Below are 19,458 nucleotides of genomic sequence, written 5' to 3' on the forward strand. Positions count from 1 at the left end.
CTTCCGTACTGTGATAGTACAAACATTTATTGACATCCGTTGTTTTATAAATGCGAACATTCCACTTTCAGCTAAGCAAACATGTAGACATTTAGAGAAACAAACACAAGGATTAAAACCCAGTTCTCCAACATTTTATTGGAGAATACTGGCAGTTGATGAGACCACAGACACAATGCATCTTATTTTCAATGTGAAGTTTAAACAAAACACTTTCACTAGAGCTGCATTGATTAAATGCAGTTGATAACTGAAAAAAAAAGTTGAAAATAATTATGATCTTGTCTATATTGTCTAATCCTGGAAGAATTTATGTATGTTTAAAAAGATATGCATGAAGATCCAATATAGAGCCTTTTGCTTCAGTCCAGCAAATACCTAAGTATGCAAAAAGCTCACTGGACTGAAAACAGAGACATAAAAGCAAGCCTCAACTCCTTATTCAGGAGAAATGTTAGGTATTGAACAAAATTATATCTGTACCATGTATTGACTTTTTTTCTTACTCCATACAAACATGTAGCAACTAACAATATTCTACTTCAAAATAAAGTTTTTGCATGCATTACAAATGAACAGACAGAAATACATTTATTAAAACCTTCAACAGATTAATTTCAAATTTTTTATGTACACTGAATCCTTAAATCCAGTGAGACTGCAGTTAAATACAGGGACTTATTTGGAACGTGTGAAATGTTGTGTTGGCCCAATACTGAATTCCTAGAGATGCACACACATGCTCACACAGCACTGAAGCATCCAGCTTGAGAGCATACAAAGTATACACTGTTGTATTTATGTTTGGCTTAGGTACTTCCTAGATTTACAACAATTTGAAGTATATTGTTGGGCATATATTCTGCATTAATAAAAATTTTATAAATATGTGTTAATTATATGAGCACCAGCGAGAATTAACACCATGAAAAGTGTACAACAGTTTAAATAACAGTTTCTTTCCTCTGGGTGAATTTTGCCAAAAATCTACATCTGGCACTTCTGAACAAACAAAACCATACTGACTGTGTTTATTAAGCAGAAAATTAAAGTTAAAAAAGATATAAGAAGGAATTTGAAATGCTATTATGAAGCAAAATAGCAAAATGCTATTATGAGACATTAGACAACCACTCTGCATTAAATTAACGCGGCCATTTAAGAGGCTGAAAAGCTATGGCATGCATAGTTGAAACTGGAGCACTACTGTATCACCCGCATCCTCCATTTTTTGACACACCATTCCTGACTGTTTGAAACCCCAATCCTACTGTGACTTCAAACCTGAAGAGTAACCAGAGGGGCAGTAAAAACAGTGATCCAGTTCTGGATAGCTACCGCAAACTTGGCTTGGTGGAATATCTTTCACATAGCAGTAGATGCAGGTCCAGTACAAACAAAATCCGTGCAAACAGAAAGTTAATACATAGAAAGCAGGTGTGAATTTAAAGTTCATTAGATACTCCACATTAACTTTCTATGTGTATACTTGAACTGTCTCTTGATTTAGTATGACTATGTGCAAGGATGCTTCACTAACAAACTTTTCTCTTTAACCTTCTTCATCTGTTCCATGCATCTCCCTTCTCACTACAGAAACTTCAAGAGGCAGTCTTGACAGCTGACCTTTTATTTTTGACCAGCCAAAAGTTTACTTGCCACTAAGTGTAGATGGAGTTATGGAAGGTATAAAAATGCGGAATATCTTCATCCAGCATTGCTACCCAAAACTTCATAACCTGAACCAACTGCCTAAGTTTCTGATGTGCAAAATGACTCATACCCTTGGGGTAAATCTGCAAGAAATCATAATTAAGACAAAAAACAAAGGGTTTAATCCACAAATAACATTTTTAGAAGAGAAAAACCCTCTTCAATGCCAGGAAAAAAAAAAAAAAAGATGCAGCAGATAATCTAATCTCTAGAGCATACAGACAATGTGCTCCCTGCAAAGAGCAGAAATAACTGCAGACCACAACATTTTACAGTCTCACCACACAATACCTTTTCAATGCTCCACTCAGTTGTTCTCAAAGGTTACTAATGCCTTTTTCCTTAACAGTGTCTTCATGCTATAGACTACCTGGGGCCTCACTCAAAAGAATAAAATAATTACATGCTTGATCTAGCTGAATATCTTCCACGATCAGCACTACTCTTAAACTAGCAGCTAAGCGGTTGAATCTACTCATGACAGATTTTATAACGCTAATTTTGGAGTTATGGCAGTGTCATGCCTTAGGTTTCTTTAGGAAGTTTGAAGTTTTGAAGATAGTTTATCCAATCTGTTGCATACAACAACGCACAGAAAAGAAAACCTGCTTGATAAACAAATACATTATTCCTCTATATAGATTCCTGGACATAATGCTTCCCACATCATTATTTTTACAATAGCACAGTTTTATCTCCCAAATACCTGCTTTAGGGGTGATGATACTTTACTTTCTACAACTTTGCAATAGGTATAGAACTCAACTTGTCCACATAAATTTTTAATTCCTCCAACTGAAATCTTCAATTTTGGTTTCATAATTAAAATTTCACTGAATAGAGCACATACAATTAATCAAACTTCTTGTAAGCACAGCAGTTGTGTAGCCCAGTGTATTTCATAATTACATACTTGCCAGTAGAGGACCTCATATCTCTAATGCTTAAATTCAGAAGCATAAGTTGAGGTACCTCCTGTGAAGGCTCCTATCCAGTTACACTTGCAAAGGATTCTGATTCTACAAAAATTAAAATCTGTAAATGTGTAACATACACCATTTTCTTCTTCACCAAGACATAGGATAAATTTCAGCCTCGCATTTCACCAAAACAGTCAAAGAGCATATTCTCACCTCCCACTGCTGCAGCCTATTAGCATGGAGTAGGAAAAGAAATTTTCCACTGTCACACATACCTATTAAAAAACCCTTTCAAATATAAAGAGAGATTATATGAATGATTTTATAAACCAAAAATCAATGGAATAAAATGTTATCTCCTTTCAATAACAGGGATTTAATACATGTTCAATCTGTACGACAGCATGAATATTTTGGAAATGATCTCATTCTTTATTAAAGTAATTGAGATTGCTAGCAATAGAATACAAAAAGCAAAAGAAATTTACAAGCCATAAAAAATCCTATTACACAGAATGCTGTTAGTGGCTATCATTGAGCAGATCTTTGATTAGAGACAATCATGAAGTTCATTCTAATCACTCATTTCTAAAATTCACAATTGTGAGAGTGCTAACCGCCTTTTTCTCAGCTTAAGCAGAAGGTTGGTTTTCCATGGCAGCTTAAACTAATACAAATCCAAGCTGTCATACTCTGCCTGCTTCATTGTCTTGGCACTGGCATTCACAGAGAACAAGGAAGCTGATCCCAATGATCCACACAAAGATTAACCTCACCAAAAGTTACTTTTCCTTGGTCCTTGATCATCTCAGGAAGGAATCCTACAAGTACCAGTGCCATCGCAGGGAAGAGGGCAGGGAGCACACCTTCAACAAAGGAGGAGGGCAGAGATCTTCCAGTAGGTACATTGATCAGTTTAAGCACCACAGAACTGCCTCGTACAGGTGCAGTTTCACATTTTACCTAGTCCGGTGCAACTGCAGGCTGCCACAAAGGTCTGGTGCTGTCCCCTTCTTAGTGCTGCCTTCACGTCACTTCTCCCTTCCCCACACCAGACCAAGAGGTGTGCAGTCCCTGCGTGAGGAAGCTCTGCAGGCTGACTGACTGTAAAAGTATAGTTTGCTTGGAATGATAAATTACATGTTCATCCAAACAGCAACCAGAAACGTGACCACCAGATAGATGCAAGTTGCTAGACCAGCTCTTTGGGACACTGCTCACAGTAACGCCGTATCATATGTTAAATCAAACTGCACTCTTTAACTCTTCATTCACTTGAAAAGTGTGAAGAGTAGGAGTTACACTGAAGGCAAATACTGAGTCAGTTAAAGCCCTGTGTGCTTAGTGGATTCACTGCTACTGTTTGAGAGCAAGAGAACCCATGGACAAGTGTCAGAGGGAAGAAAAAGCCAGCAGACAGCAGGAGAAAGAACCCCAAAAATGGCTCTCCAAGGCAACAGAGGGAGAGGCCACCTGGGCACAAGAATCACTGAAACTGAGTCGTCTTTGTTATAAACAAATAGAATTAAAAAGAAGGAAAGGATTGAATGAAAGAGTCTTATCAGCTGCTCTTCCCAATGGTAACCGGAAAGATTCTAAACATTGCTAATCTCTTGGGTCAAGGGGCAACTGAGCTTTTACAGCTTTTTCTTTTAAACATATATACATATATATAAACTCACCACATAACTGAAATGCTGACCTTGCTGGAGACCATGGGAGGGCAGTATTAATGGTGCTTTGTGCTCACCTAACTGATCATTACTGCCTGTGCACTGCTCCTTTGCTAACGCTTCCTCATTGACTGTTGTAGAAGTTCTATGTGAAACAGACAGTTTTTTACCGAAGAATAAAAGTAAAACAGGTGCTCGCTGTTGCAAACCTACAGAGAAAATAAGCTTTTCCTTTTCAAACTTACAACAAGCTGCAAAAGAGGTCTTAATGAAATGTTAGTTAAATCAATGTATATTTGAAAAATCCAGTGCTTTTATAGAGATGCATTTTCAGGTTTCATTATGTTTTTACTAACTCTTGGAAGTACAAGAAAGTAAACTTCCCATGCTTAAAATTTATATTTTCAAAGCTCAAATTCCTTTGTTAAAGTTATTAACATTACACCCAGAAATGGGTAGTTAACAATTCTGCTTTACACAATAATGTAACTATTATACTTTTCGTACTATTCTTATTTAGATTCATATAACTTAAAGGGAGAGAACGAAGTGTGAATTGAGCACTTTGCAATAGAATAACAGCGCAGGCTGCTCACCCTGACACCAGAGATTGCTGTTGCAGTAAGAAACAACATGAATACTCAGGTTCTCTATTTCTAAAAAGCTGAAATTTGATTTACAACATTTTTATGTATTTTGAAACATGCCAGAAAATGGAATAGTTTGAGGTTCTGTTCTCTTCAGAGCAGAGAAAACATCGTGGTCTGCTCAGTAGATATTTATATAATAAATACACATATTCTTGAAATAGCAGTCCAGGAGCTGTTGTTTGATCATGTTAGGTGGTGAACACTTCCTTCAAACAGAATGCTTTTAAATCCTCTTAACATTTGTGACTGTTAAGAGCAATATGAATATCGCAGAGGATGTCTGTACCTTACAGAATAACTTAAGATGCTCCCCATCAACTGTGAATATAATTCATGTGCTCTGTGGAAAGCTGACACAATAGGCAGCTGGCAGAATTTTTTGGTTTTAATGGTTCTAAATTACAAAGGAACAATAGCCAGCCTCACAGTAAAACCTAAATGGGCTTATACCTGTGTGGGAACCACCGAGGCATAATAAATTAGGGTGCTCACAAAGCCAGTTCAGTTACTTTTCAGATAAGAATCTCACTTTAAGTTCTCTGTATGAAGAAAAGTTTAAGTTTTTTCCCCTTAACAAGTAACTTGCAGCATAATTGCTTTGCGTAGTCATCTATGCATTTATCAAGGCATCAGCAAAGGACATCTTTATCTATTTCAAAATAGTAACAGAAATCCCAAAAGATCATGAAGAAAGTTTTCCCAGGTGTTTTTTTTCTCTTATTCTCTTTTTCTTCATTCAAACAACTTTCCCACATCATGTCCCTGATGTCAGCATTATTCCTGAATTTTCCCAGCCATTTCATTGTGCATTTCTGAGGAGCACCTGCCTTCTCTCAAAGCCCACTTCAGGTCTGCAGTTAGATCATAGAATATCGTCAAGTCCAACTCCTTGCTCCTCACAGACCACCTAAAACTAAACCATGTGACTAACAGTGTCATCCAGATGGTCCTCAAACTCTTGACAGGCTTGGTGCCATGACCACTTCCCTGGGAAGCCTATTCCACTGACCGACGACCCCCCCTGTGAAGAATCTTTTCCTAATGTCTAATCTGAACCTCCCCTGACACAGCCTCGTTCCATTTCCTTGTGTCCTATCGCTGGTCACCAGAGAGAGGAGATCAGCTCTTTCCCCTCCACTGCCCCCCTTGAGGAAGCTGTAGACTGTGATGAGGTCACCCCCCAGCCTTCTCTTCTCCAGCCTGAACAAGCCAAGTGGCCACAGGCACTCCTCATGAGTCTTGCCCTCGAGGCCTTTCACCATCTTGGTCACTCTCCTCTGGACACACTCTAATAGTCTGAGGTCCTGATACTGAGGTGCCCAAAATGCACACAGCACTCGAGGCGGGGCCGCACCAGTGCAGCGTAGAGTGCCACAACCACCTCCCTCACCCAGCCATCTATGCTGTGCTTGATGCACCCCAAGACACGGCTGGCCCTTTTTGGTGCCAGGGCACGCTGCTGGCTGATATTCATCAACCCAAATCCCCACATCTCTTTCCACGGGGCTACTCCCCAGCCTCTTCATCCCTCCATTTGTATGTATAACCAGGATTACCACATGCCAGGTGAAAAATCCAGCACTTGCTCTTGTTAAATTTCATGCAGCTGGTGATTTCCCACAAAGCCCTCCCTTTCCAGGTGAAGTAAAATGAGTTCCCCCAGCTCCTCCTCATACAGCATGTCCTCCAGCCCTCTAAGTACCTTAGCACCTTTCTGCTAAAATCATTCCAGGTTGTCAATGTGTCTCCCTTACTCTGGGGCATAAAACTGGACAGAATATTCCAGATGTGGCCTCACAGGTGCCAAACAGATCATTGCCACCAACCTGCAGGTCCAGTTAGTTAACAACACTGTAAGTGCACGTTGACTCATGCTCCACACTTTGAGAGAGACAAGGTGTGACTGAATCTGGTTTATTTTGCTGAAGGTTGGTCATTTTCCACAAGCCACATTGCTGATTGAGATGCAGAACTTCATCTCAAACAGAAAAGATTACATTTATGCAGCAGCTTTATGAAAAATGGTATCACAGGAACAATTCAAGTGCCACCAAAATACAATGACATACACTTGAAATGTGTTTTCACATAGCTCTAGTCTTCGTAGTAGAAGAAATGCGAATACAATTACCCTAAATATTCAGCTGCTTGATATTGGCATGTAATTTTACTTATGTAAGGAGCTAAATACTGAATAGAACAAAGTGTCTTCTTTTGTCAGAATTTCATGGCTAAAAATATTGAGAAGTCTTGGGCAAAAACATAATGTTAAGAAAATTGCTTCTCCTTTCAAATACCCCTTTAAAAAAAGTATTATCCCTTATTTTTCATGTGGCTATGCCTTGCTTCCAGACAAGACATACGGTTGATGACTAATCAGTGATACTGTCACAATAGGTATTCACAATAACTGTACAAAGCATTGTACGTGCATCTGCCAGCCGGGACACAATTATTTGGATTCAATGACCCGAGAACCGGGACATACACATGACTAGATTGTGTTAATACAATGTTAGTATTTTTATCAGGAAGGCACATCTTTAAGATTGTTGACAAAAAACGGGATTGTATGAGGGACCTCAAAAGTACAAGCAAACAATGATAGCAAAGGCTTTGAAAGTCCAGAGACTCTGAGATGTACAACAATCACAGTGGCCAGGTAGCGTTCACCACAGGAATGCAGCCTTGTTAACTAGATAACACTGGGTCTGGGGATAACAAAGAGAACACAGAGCAGAATCCGGGGAATGTAAAACAAACCATGGTAAAACTTGGAGACAATGCAAAGTTGCTGGCCAGCAAATGAACAGCCAGTAAGCCACTGGAGAGTGGCAGCAAATGAATAAAAATAACCCTAAGTGAAGCTAAGAGCAAATAGGGAGAAACCTTCACCATCAACAGCGTGTTCTTCCTGGTGAAGAACACAAGACTCTGACAACTTGCTATCAGCTACTTGTTATAAGCTACCCAGGGTTTTTTTGAGAAGTAGAGCTCTCCTGCTCCTTGTTTGGATCCCCAGGGGCACAAGTAAGTGTAACACAAGAGAAAGGAGTAAATACCAGAAAGCTTGTGTATGTAAAAATAAAATTGAACTATTTTATTAACAGAAATTAGAAACTGGATACTTTGGCCTAAGATGTCCAAAGTCATCTTATCTGGACTGATAATAGATTGATTTGACTAGATTTTGCTAGTTCAGTTACACTAAATAATAAATTTGTGATCTGTATATAAGGTGAGTTTCTCTCACCCACATAAATCACAAGGGGAGTTGGGTACCCTGCACTTGAGGCAATTATTAAAATGTGACCTTCTCCAACAATCACAACTTGTGATCCCAACTGGATATAATAAGGTTGAACAAGGCTGGAGTCCATCCAAGAACTTCAAGTGTATGATTCTCTCACTTACATAAAATAACATAGTTTGGAAAATTTGGTCAAAAGGCGTAAACCTAGATTTTCTGGGAACTGACAGGAGATCTAGGTAGTTGTTGCTACTCAGAAAGGATGGAGGCTGCTGGGACTGCACAGATGGTTGCCAGAAACATTTGGTGCCACAAGATGGCAATCATGCATTTCCCACAGCCCTCATTTCGATAGAAGGTTCCGGAAGTTCAGTACCATCAAGGAGCAGGAGAGCTACATAGCATGAAGGCAATATAAACAGAAGTCGTCTTAGGAAAGCAGAGTCATTATAATGTAGCACAATTTATTGCTTATAATAGTTTATTAACCTATCTTTATAACAGAAAATCTACATGAGGATGGAAACATGAGACTAGATTTACCATCCTAATCCTGTTTTGGCAATTTTCCTGTAACACTGGGAACATTTGGGGCTTTGTGATTAGTTCTTGTTACCACTGTTAAAAAGAATGATTCACTCCCCTAAGGGGGTTTTGGCAAGATGGAAATGGTGGAAAGATAAAAGAGTAGAAAGCTGGGGAAGGAGCCAGAACGGTTGTTTTGTTGGTTTTTTTTTTTTTGGGGGGGGGGATAAATAATTATATATAAATATACATACATACACACACAGAGTATGTGTACTGTATATATATATACACACCGCATATTTGATCTTTACTACACATATATAGTGTACATACTGTGTGTTTGTTTTTGGGAGTGCTGCAAAATACACGAACAAGCACAGTAAAAGTCAGTGGATCAGTATAAGAACTGAATTATTAAGTTTCAAAGTTTGAACTTTCTGTTAAGTTTAGTTCAATGTCTGGCAAAATAAGTTGAAGGATACCTGTATCACCAAAAACAGAAAAGGAAATAACTGGAATTCTGTATTTAAAAAAATAATAACCAGGTATGCAATTCTAAATCCTGAAGTATTCTCTAGCAACGCAAAATACCAGAGCACTTAATACTTTATGAGATCCCTCCATCATAAACAAGGAGTCTGGGATAGTATGATTCTCCTCTGAGACCCATTATCACAAATGGTGAATCAGCTCTCCTAAAATCTCCATATTGCATGTAAAGGAGATAGAGGGGTATCCTGAACAGATTCACTACGCAGGTTGACTCACCATCTCTCCTAGAAGAGGTCTGTCACCATATGCTATAAAGCTGGACGAAATGCATACACAGACCAACTTCAGTCTGTACTTGAACAAATACAGACACTTATATGCAAGCTACAGGCGACCTATAGATAGATGATAATCTGGAAGTGTAAAGCTAAATCAAATGGACAGTGGGCTTTGCACAACAAGAACAGAAGATGTCAGTGTAGTACAGACAAAGTTCATGTCATGTGCTGCTTTTGGCTACCACATCAAAGCCACCAAATATGTCTGTCTGCAGGGCAACAGTGAAGGAATTTTATTTTTCTAAATAAAATTATACTGAACTGCTGAGAGAAACAAGCACAACAAAACACCTGTTGACAGTATTAATGGCCTGAGAAGAAAGCTATAATTCAGTAAATTGTGTACATTTTGCTCATCAGTAGGCAAATCATATTCATGATTTACTGTCAATAGACAGATTTTTAATACATTTTGCTTTTTTCCTCCCGATCATTTAACACAGTGACATAAGACAATCTGAAAAAAGGCAAGAACTTCATCTATATGTTATTAGTAGTGTAATTAAAGAGACACAATAGACAAACCTCAAACATTCCTGGTTGAAAATGTGTGCAAACACCACTTATCCTTAACTGTACCACTAATATATCAGAGGAGAAATGTTTCTTCCAGTCCATTCATGCCAATTCTTTGACAACATTTCACGTATACTGAATTAGTTTCCTCTGTTTATGTGTGTTCTTTTAAAAGCCATGGGAGAAGAAAAGAACACAGGATGAAATGAATCCCCACCCCCCCCACCCCCCCCAAAAAAAAATAAAAATCATATATTCACAAAAGTTGCCAGAGCCATATTACAGAGCCATACTCATGAAGGAAATCTATGTAGCATGCAATTGCTATTAATAAGACCCTTCAGCTAAAATAACACCCAGATCAACATCAAGTTTCTCATTAGAACTTTCAAAAACCTCTGAAATGCAACATTCCTCCAGAAAAACAATTACCTTTACCTGAATCTCCAAAAATCACTGCAAGGCAGTGTTTCCACATGGATGCTGCAAAAAAAGCACCATCTATGTACTCTTCAACAGTACCTCCTGCAACACACAGATTTTCTTTGGAGTTTTCTTACTTAGATATGGATTCAACTGGGGCTTAGTTAACTTTACTCTCAAAAATTTACTTTACATTTGTTTAAAGAGGTTTACCTCTAGGAGCCATGGTTTTAGTTTTCTGTCCAGCAGAATATCAAATCCCAGGACTTCAAAGCAGACACTGTCACTTCCTGGTGCTTGCCCTGGCCTGCACATGCGATAAGCATGAAGAACATGTGGCTCTGCAACTATGAGAGTCTTCACTACTAACTCCTGTAGGGATTTTTTTCAGAAAAATTCATCAGGAGAGAAGACACCAGTATATATTGAACTAATGTGTTTCACACTTCAGTTTTTTAAAATTCATTAAAGTATCTACTAAAAAAAAGAATTACCAAATAAATGGTCTATAATAGATAAACTATTCCTATGGAGTAACGGATATATTTTTTTATATAGCTCTAGAGTATATTGTTATACTTTCCATAGCACACGTACTTTTAGATATGTACTAATTTAAATACTAAAGACATATTGGGAATAAAGTATAGTATAGCCATTCTTCACAAATTTCATTTTGCAATATAATTTTCGATATTCTCAGGATCATACGCACAGATGGTGCCTAAGTTCTAACAATCTTAGGTCTATTCCTCAACTAAGGACACCCGTAACATAACCACTGACTTCAATGGCACAGGGTCCAGTCTACAGACATATGCAACGCTGACTACAATTTTGTCAATATTCACACATAAAATTCACTTTATACTCTAAAAAAGCCTCCAAGAATTTAAATGGGTTGGTTCCTTTCTATCGTATTACTTATGTGAATAACTGTTTGAAAGGGCTTTTGTCCTTCAGAAAAAGTTTAACATTACATTTATAATCAGTCTGAATTTAGTCTTTTAAAAAATATAATCATTTATAGTATGTCCTTTGTGGCATGCACTGCTGAGAATTTGGATTAGTAAAGTTTCAAAAATCATTCTGGATTCCAGTAAAGTGGGTGGAAGAAGCAATTAATTTTCTAAGAATACACAAAATAAAGAAAAGTGTATTAGCTTTATCTTACTGAAATATCACTCCAGAATTTGGAGACATCAAGATTATTTGTTTCTAGAAACTCAGTAAACCATTTTATGGAGCGTTTGCTTCCTTTGTCTTCTGTTTCATCCCGTTCAAAGTGTTCATTATGTTTATTGACAGAGTAGTTAGTCAGATGCATATACAATTGACTCTAAAAAAGGGAAAAAAGACATTAAAACACCTTAAATACAGCTCTAGAATGGTCAATTCAAAATAAATAAAAGAAAAAAATACATTAAATCAATAATGATGTAGTCAAACAGTTTGTATTTGCAAATACACTATGTGCAGATTTAGTGGGTCTGATTCTTGGAGATTTCACCTACTGAACGTTCTAGACTTCTTATAATAAAACCCGCACTCGTATTTAAACCAGTTGTAGTCAACTAATCTACCCCTCAACATCTGGTTAGGCAATATAATACAGCTGCCATTTTTACAGGTCTGTACATAAACTACCTAAAGAAGTGAAGAGGAATTATCATAACTTACAGAACGATTATATTCAATTTCATATAAAAAACGAACAATAAAGATGGTATTTGGAAGTGCAACTTTAAACATGCTAACACTCCAGCATCTGTTTCACAGAAAATCCCACATTTCAGTTTTCACTGTAGTTTATTTATGAGAAATGTTCTCCTGATAGCAGTACTTTATCTTTTACATATAAACTCATCTGCCATGTTGATACCTGCCAAAATTGCTCATTTTGACTGTCTGGTAGCCATACATCAGAGGGAGGTAAATTTCAAGATAGAGATTACATAAATGAGTGAGTGCTATAGTTCCTTTATGGAGCAAAATGTCACCAGCAATAGATTCATGATACCAGTTGCATTAAAAAAAACAAAACAATTGCCTTTCCAAGGCCAAATTATAAATCATTATTTATATATTTACATTGTCTCCCAGTACACATACTAATTCAGCTTTCCACTTGCACTACACCATGATGAGTGTCCTTATCACTGTGACAGTTCTCTGTCATGTTTATACCTTATTGAGTTTAGTTGATATTCTAAGCTGACCATAAACTTTCTGTTCCAGCTCCTTTTCGATCAGCTAGCCAACAGATAACACGAGCTTTCCTCTGTCATTTATCTCACTGCATTTACTTATGTTTAAAAAAAACCTTAATGAAATTAACAAAACAAATCAATTTAATTGCAGGCTAATTAACACTACATTGTATTAGCACTACAAGTAATTAATTTCTCCCATGGCTTCCAATTACTGCTTTGAGAATCATGCCTATCACCACACCTATGGTTTTTGAGTCATTGTAACTGTCATCTTTCCATGAAATCCAAATTATTTCAGAAAAAAACAATGATTTTTCACACTACAAAGACATGAAAGTGTTTTAATAAACATCTGAACTAATCTTTAGTCTGAAGTTATCTGGAACAATGTCACTGTGGAACAATGTCATCCAAAAAAACCCCAATGCCATCATTGATAAGCCAGGTTATTTCATACAATAGACAAACTATAAGATGAACGGTTATGAGAACACAGAAACAACTGCCTGTTGTATTTATCCACTCAAGGCATATTTGAGTGCTGCTAATGCTGAGATTAATAACAATAAAAAAAACATTAAAAGCAAACTATTCCAATTTGGAACACTTCCAGATATACCATTTATACTAGGCTCCAAATTATATCTCTATTCTTTGAAGGTGTGCTAAAAGACAGTCACAATATTAATTGGCAAGTAGGGAAAAAGCCCCTCCATGTGTTGTGTATTGCGTAAGTACACTGAAGCAGCTCTAAACATATATGGTATAGAAAAGAAATGATACTGTATCTACGGAGCATAGAATGAGGTATAAGAAACTCAGATCTACTGACGCCTCCCAATGCTTCAGATCTACTTCTTCCCTAACAGACATCCACATTTTGGTCTGTGCCAGAAGAGAGGCGTAACACATCTCAACAAGGGAAGATGCCATAGAGTGAACAGGAGGATTAAAGTGTCCAAAAACTTTAGCATGTCTCTTACCATCTCTTGGTTCTCTGCAAGTTTACAGGCAGCCCTGCTGTATTATCCTAAAGTTGTCAAGTACATACACCTCTCCCTGCTGAAGCGGTCACTGACAAACAGTCCCAGCAGCAGGTTCCCTCACGCTCAGGGATTGCAGGGGCCACTCTCATGCACTGGCTTTTTGTGTTGCCGTTTCTCTCTTTTCTGCATAGGCTCCCCACACAATGGCTGAAACACTGCTGGGTCCTCAGCAGAAGCTCTAAACTTCAGAGATGTCAAACAATAATCTAGCAGGAGACAAACCTGATCCTCACTCCCACCCCAAACTCAGTCCCAGATAAATATAAAAGCAATCGAACTGTTCTGGAAATTAATTTACTTCATTTTTTCTGGGTTGAATGTCAATAATTGACATCATCTGCTTTCTTTTAAGAAATATTTAAACTCTAGCATACATACATGCACAGTCACATAAAATTTCTATACATAAGCAAAAATATGGCTATACTTGTGATTCTGATAAAAAAGCATGAGTTAAATACCTTTCATGTAAATTTTTTCTCTTCAATGACAATGCAAAAGTTCAGCCAGATGAATTCCAAATTAAACCTCATGACACAACTTATTTTACCTGCTCCAAACACTACACAGGTAAAAGTCTACATGCATAAGCAACAAATTGGAATGAACTCCAACTTACCAAATTTGAGTCACTGGGGGGATAATACTTTTCCGTGCCCATTCTCACCAGTCCATCATGATATAAAAATACTTTTAAAGGATCACAGGAGGTTACAAGAATATACACGCGTAAATCAAACTTGTAGCCTTCCATAAGAAAGGGTTTGTCAAGATATTCCTGAACAATCAAATGATCCTGAGCTTGTAACTTTTCTCCATTTCTTATTAAAGAGATCCTGGTAAAAACAAAAGTTATTTTAAAAACATGGAACTCTGACATTAGTCTTTGAAATAGATTTTCATGGTCACCCAGCCAGGTAGTCAGGCTAAGGTCTACCTGGTGAAAGAGACTTACATGTCTAATTCATAGGGTAGAGAAAAAGTTCCATTCACTTACACTTTTTTTTTCCTGTCCTTTATGGTGCTTCACTGGATCAAAAAAAGGCAATGACCCATTTCAAAATAACTTTCTGCTTCCTTTGATTCAACAATTTGTAATAATGGGTTCCCTCTACACTTAGAAATTGTTTGACAGAATGACCAGTCTCCAGCTTCTGTGATTATTCCCCCTGCAGCTCTAAAAATAGGCTTCCAGTCTTTGTCACAACTTCTGCCCGAGATACAGGTTGCAGAAAACTTTCAGTGCTAACCTGACTTAGTAACGATGCTGGCAAAGCAGGACACTGAGCAGTATGACTAAGGGTGTCTCCGTATTTCTGTATTCCACTTTTTCCACATCAGAATGATAAATGGTTTATATATGGACTACAAACTGGCAGTCCCTAACGACATAGACTTTTAAAAAACTGTAATAGCTAATATTTTTCCGTGTATAATTATTAACCCGGAATTCCCATAGCTTTCTTGCCTTAATCTTACCCTCTATTATTTATGATATATTTCAGTGTTCTGGTACTGAATATTCCTAATAGATTTAAGTATTTTCTAGACATTTCTCTGAATTACGCTGCTGCCTTTCACTTCAGCTTATCTTTGCCTTTTATCAAGAGGACTGAAAAATAAGGAAATGGAAAAGTCTGGAGGCTTTACTTTTACACTGATTCTGAAATATTTTCAATAACTAAGAGCCTTACTATACTGTATAATCCAAACTGATATTAAAAGCAATAAAAGCTAAAATTGAAATATCTAAAACCAAGAACAGAGTTATGAATGAAATTGCAATATTTATCTCATGTTTTGACTGTGCAGCCCTGTCACAGGCAAAACTGTTTTGACCCAACTGCAGGTCACGGTCTCTTCAGGAATGTCCCTCCTCCAGCATAGGTGTCACCTCTCCCAAGAGTGCACCTCCAGCCACATCCCCCAACAGCATCTCCTGTTTCTCCTACACCTCATGGCTGCTGCTCTTAAATATGTGCTTCTCCGACTAGCTGCAGTTTTTGCACACAATGGGGTGGTTAGGCTGGTCTCAGAGCTGTGGAAGTTCCTGACATGCTCCTACACGTGACACCCCTGCAGCCCCCAGCCACAAAAACCCTGCCATTTATGCCCAATACAATCTCACCCCCTACATCTAAGCACAACAGATAAATTCACAATAAAAATAACTGTGATCTTAAGAATTATTTGAGCTTCATCAGAAAATGCATTTACTAGTTATGCCACATTCAGAACAACATTAAAATACCACTTTGATTTAGCTTTGTATTTTAGCTGTTTCTGCTTGTTAAGCCTTTGTCCAGTACATGAACTTTCACACATCATACATTTTGAAATACAATTTTTTTTACTAATACACAGCTTCTGTTAGTGTTGTAAATAGCACTGGATTTAACCTTGAATGGGTAAGATGACTGAAGTTAACACACAACTTACCCATGTCCCATCGCACCATTAGCTGGTTTGACTATGAAAGTTTTCTGTCTACGCTTCTTCTTCAGTTCTTTTACATAGTTCTGAAACTGTGTGTATTCTGCAGGGAAGATCCATGTTCGAGGAATAAAACTATACTCCTGAGGCTGACTCTTGATCATTCTGCAAAAAAGTGTGCGTTAAAATATTTTAACTACTTTGATGTTTCAATCCTCAGGATTAAAAAGCACTTACAATAAAACTTGACAACAAAACTTTTTTAGTAAAATGCTATAACATGAAAACAAACTTTTGCAGTTGTTTAATAGTTAGAGCTCTATAACATATTCATATGCATACTTTAAGAAAAACAAAAGCAGACCATCTTGTGCATTTTTGCTTATTATCATGCCATATCTGCTTATTATGTTACTGGCATCCACCTCAATCCTGGTAAGATTTTTTGTTCAGTTGCTTAGATGATTTAATGCTATTCCTATTCTTAGAAATATTAAACGTAAAATAGATCATGTGATTATAGATCTGTCCCTACCTAACAGACTCCAGGGTTCCTCTCTTTTTTTTTTTTTTTTTCTTTTATTTTTCCTCCTGTTCCCCTTGGGAGAGGTGGGGATATTTGGCAAGTATTTTAATTTTCATATTGCTCTGTGTTTGGGGATGTATGAGGATCAACACACACACAAAAAAAAAAAAAAAAAAAAAAAGAGAACCTGGGACATCTGGAGTTTCTTCGTGGCTCAAAAAAGCATTAGTAACAAGGACTGAATTTAAAATTAAAATGGAAGCAACTTAGGAGGAGCTCTTTGTTTCTTTCTAGTCTTTAGAAGGAATTTTAAAAGGATCTAAAGGAATTGTGGTAAATACACTTTGATACAGACCAAGCAACTGCTCATGCACCTCCAATATAGGGTAAAACACACAAGCTTGGATTTGTGTTTGGTACCAGCATATTGTTAATAACATTCCCTGAACACCTTATTTAATCAAAAGAAAGCAAAGAAATGCAAAGCAAGGCTGGGGGAGGAGCAAACAGAAGAACGAAAACAAAAAACTGTTAAGACACCACAGGGAACAATCTCTGAAACTGACTTTGGTTAAAAGATGGAGCAAGGTTCCAATCTCCATGCTTTAACAGCTGTGGCACAAGAGGTAGTGAGCATATCTCACTTTAGAGCTGTTTTCTGTATAGAAAAGTCAAATAGAAGAGGGAAAATGGTGAAGAATTCAGTTTGTAGAAGTTTCCATCACTCGAAGCTGTGTATCTGGCAGACAGGAAGCATATACCCCCACCAGACTGGCAGTATGGGCTACATACATGTGGATTAGCTTTAAGCAAAGTAGCTTTAATACTGGTTAACAGCCAAGTTACAGGAGCAATGTGGACTTGGTGGTTCTATGCAGACTGGTATACCATAGTTCCCAGCAGAATAAATGTGGTCTTTGCTGAGTTAAATACTGGTGCAGCTAGCTTGTTTCAGGTATTCTGAGTACCTGAAACTTCATACATAACCTCATATGAAATTAGTTTGGGTAACTCAAAACTACTCTGTGACATAGGGTGGAACAGATCTAAAATACAAATATCCACAGACCAACAGAAAGTGATTGGGTGTTTAAAAAGAAATTAACTGACATAAGAAGTTCCCCAGCTTTAATTTTTTTTAAAAGTGACACTATGATGGATTTTAATACTTTTTAATTAGTTACAGATGTAGGCCTACTTTTCCTTTTGTAATGAAAACTAACAGCATCAGGGTAACATAAATGTAAAAGAGACTTACAATAGCATTTCAATTTTTAATTTCTACTACAAGCCTACATAATACTCCCGATGCAGCATAAGACACTTTCTTCAAGTGACTCAAGGAATAAGGGAAAAAAACAGAGCTGCCAACTACATCTGTAAGGCTAGGACTCTAGCCAAGCCCTACTGGTATAATAGATAGACTGTCACCAAATTGTTTAGCCAGCTACCCAACAAACACTCTGTAGAAACCACAATAGCTACAGTAGTCTTGAAGTACTGCATGAGGTTCAGTGTTTCTACGGCTTCATTGTAACTGTTACATTTACCAATCTCATTTCATGAAAGCCACCAAATATTCAGAAAAAGTTTTAAAAAACTTAAATAGGTATAATTTATGACTCATGCATAACTGCTCTCCATCTACTATATATTTACAAATGTTATTACCTTGCTAAGTGAATAGCTTATCTAGGCAGAAATTATTCTACTTTTAGGCAAAATGCAATTTCTGTGTTAGTTTCTATCCCTCTCGAAATTACTTACCGTATCCATCCTGAAGATAAAGACTTCCATTTAACTAACCTACAGGTTTCAGTACATATACTCCCTAGACAGTGAATATAGCTTCATGGTATTCTAGATATATTATTTTGTGACTGCAAGTACATTAGTTCTATATGCCTTTTTCTATCCTATACATAACTGAGTAGACTACAAACAATAATATGAAGCAGAACACTTAACCGTTGTTTACAAGTTCTGGTGCTCACTAAAACTTTTGACAAAAGAATTCAGCTCTGTTCTTTCCCTGCTTGGCCCTGTTCAGAAATGGCTTAGAAACATCATCAAGTAGCTTGCAGAATCAAGACCTATTCCATTACAATAGCCCTATTTTCCAGCACATCTGCTATCCACTACTGTGGGTAACCACTTCTTCACTGTGCTGCTCTATCCTTTAGCCTTTGCAGTCCTTATCAGGAGGTCTGAGATTTAAACAGCAAATTATTGTTCTTCTGAGGGCTATTTTAGTTCATGGATGTTATCAGACTGTGTTCTTGTTTCTCAGAGCACTTTCTGTGCAAAAGAATCAAAGGTGCTGAACAAAACATAGGTTACTAAAGACATGACTTGTCAGTCTAATAACACAGGTTCCACTGCCCAGATTTCATGATCCTCTGACTTTTCAAGTATGAAAGTTAGTGGATAGGTAGAGATGAGAACTATTCCTGGCCCATGATCAGTTCACAAACCTTTTAAACATAAACAACAAAGGCGCTGCAAAAAAGGCCATCTCATACATAGGTCTGTTCCCATTCATCCTGTACACCTCCTCCCCCACTTACCATATTCATTCTGTAACCACATTTATCCTTCACATGAGGAGACCTCATCTAAGAGACCATTTACAGAAATTAATATCTGGATGGCCCTACAATGGCACTTCTATTTTTTTTTCTTTTCTGTGTTCTGATTATTCCCCTTGAAAATTATGCTTGCTCCTACTTTTGTTCTC

At 37.4% G+C, this 19,458-nt stretch overlaps 1 protein-coding gene across 7 annotated transcripts in view; it reads right to left on the reverse strand.

Annotated features, from left to right (window-relative positions):
- TTLL7 (tubulin tyrosine ligase like 7) overlaps positions 1-19,458 on the reverse strand; it is a 77,145-nt gene that overhangs the window by 33,366 nt on the left and 24,321 nt on the right. For 6 of the 7 annotated variants that reach the window (XR_005106775.1, XM_037404502.1, XM_037404505.1 and 3 more), the window contains 4 exons: positions 16,202-16,360; positions 14,382-14,598; positions 11,678-11,842; positions 10,717-10,875 (listed from right to left, as the gene is read on the reverse strand). Coding sequence is in view for 6 of the 7 variants with exons in the window: in XM_037404502.1 (XP_037260399.1) it covers positions 10,717-10,875; positions 11,678-11,842; positions 14,382-14,598; positions 16,202-16,360 (700 nt within the window). In the remaining variant the exon portion in view is untranslated. The remainder of the gene's footprint in view (positions 1-10,716; positions 10,876-11,677; positions 11,843-14,381; positions 14,599-16,201; positions 16,361-19,458) is intronic. The other variant, XM_037404508.1, reaches the window with a different exon arrangement.

Source organism: Falco rusticolus, chromosome 11 (genome assembly GCF_015220075.1).
Source record: "Falco rusticolus isolate bFalRus1 chromosome 11, bFalRus1.pri, whole genome shotgun sequence".
NCBI lineage: Eukaryota > Metazoa > Chordata > Aves > Falconiformes > Falconidae > Falco > Falco rusticolus.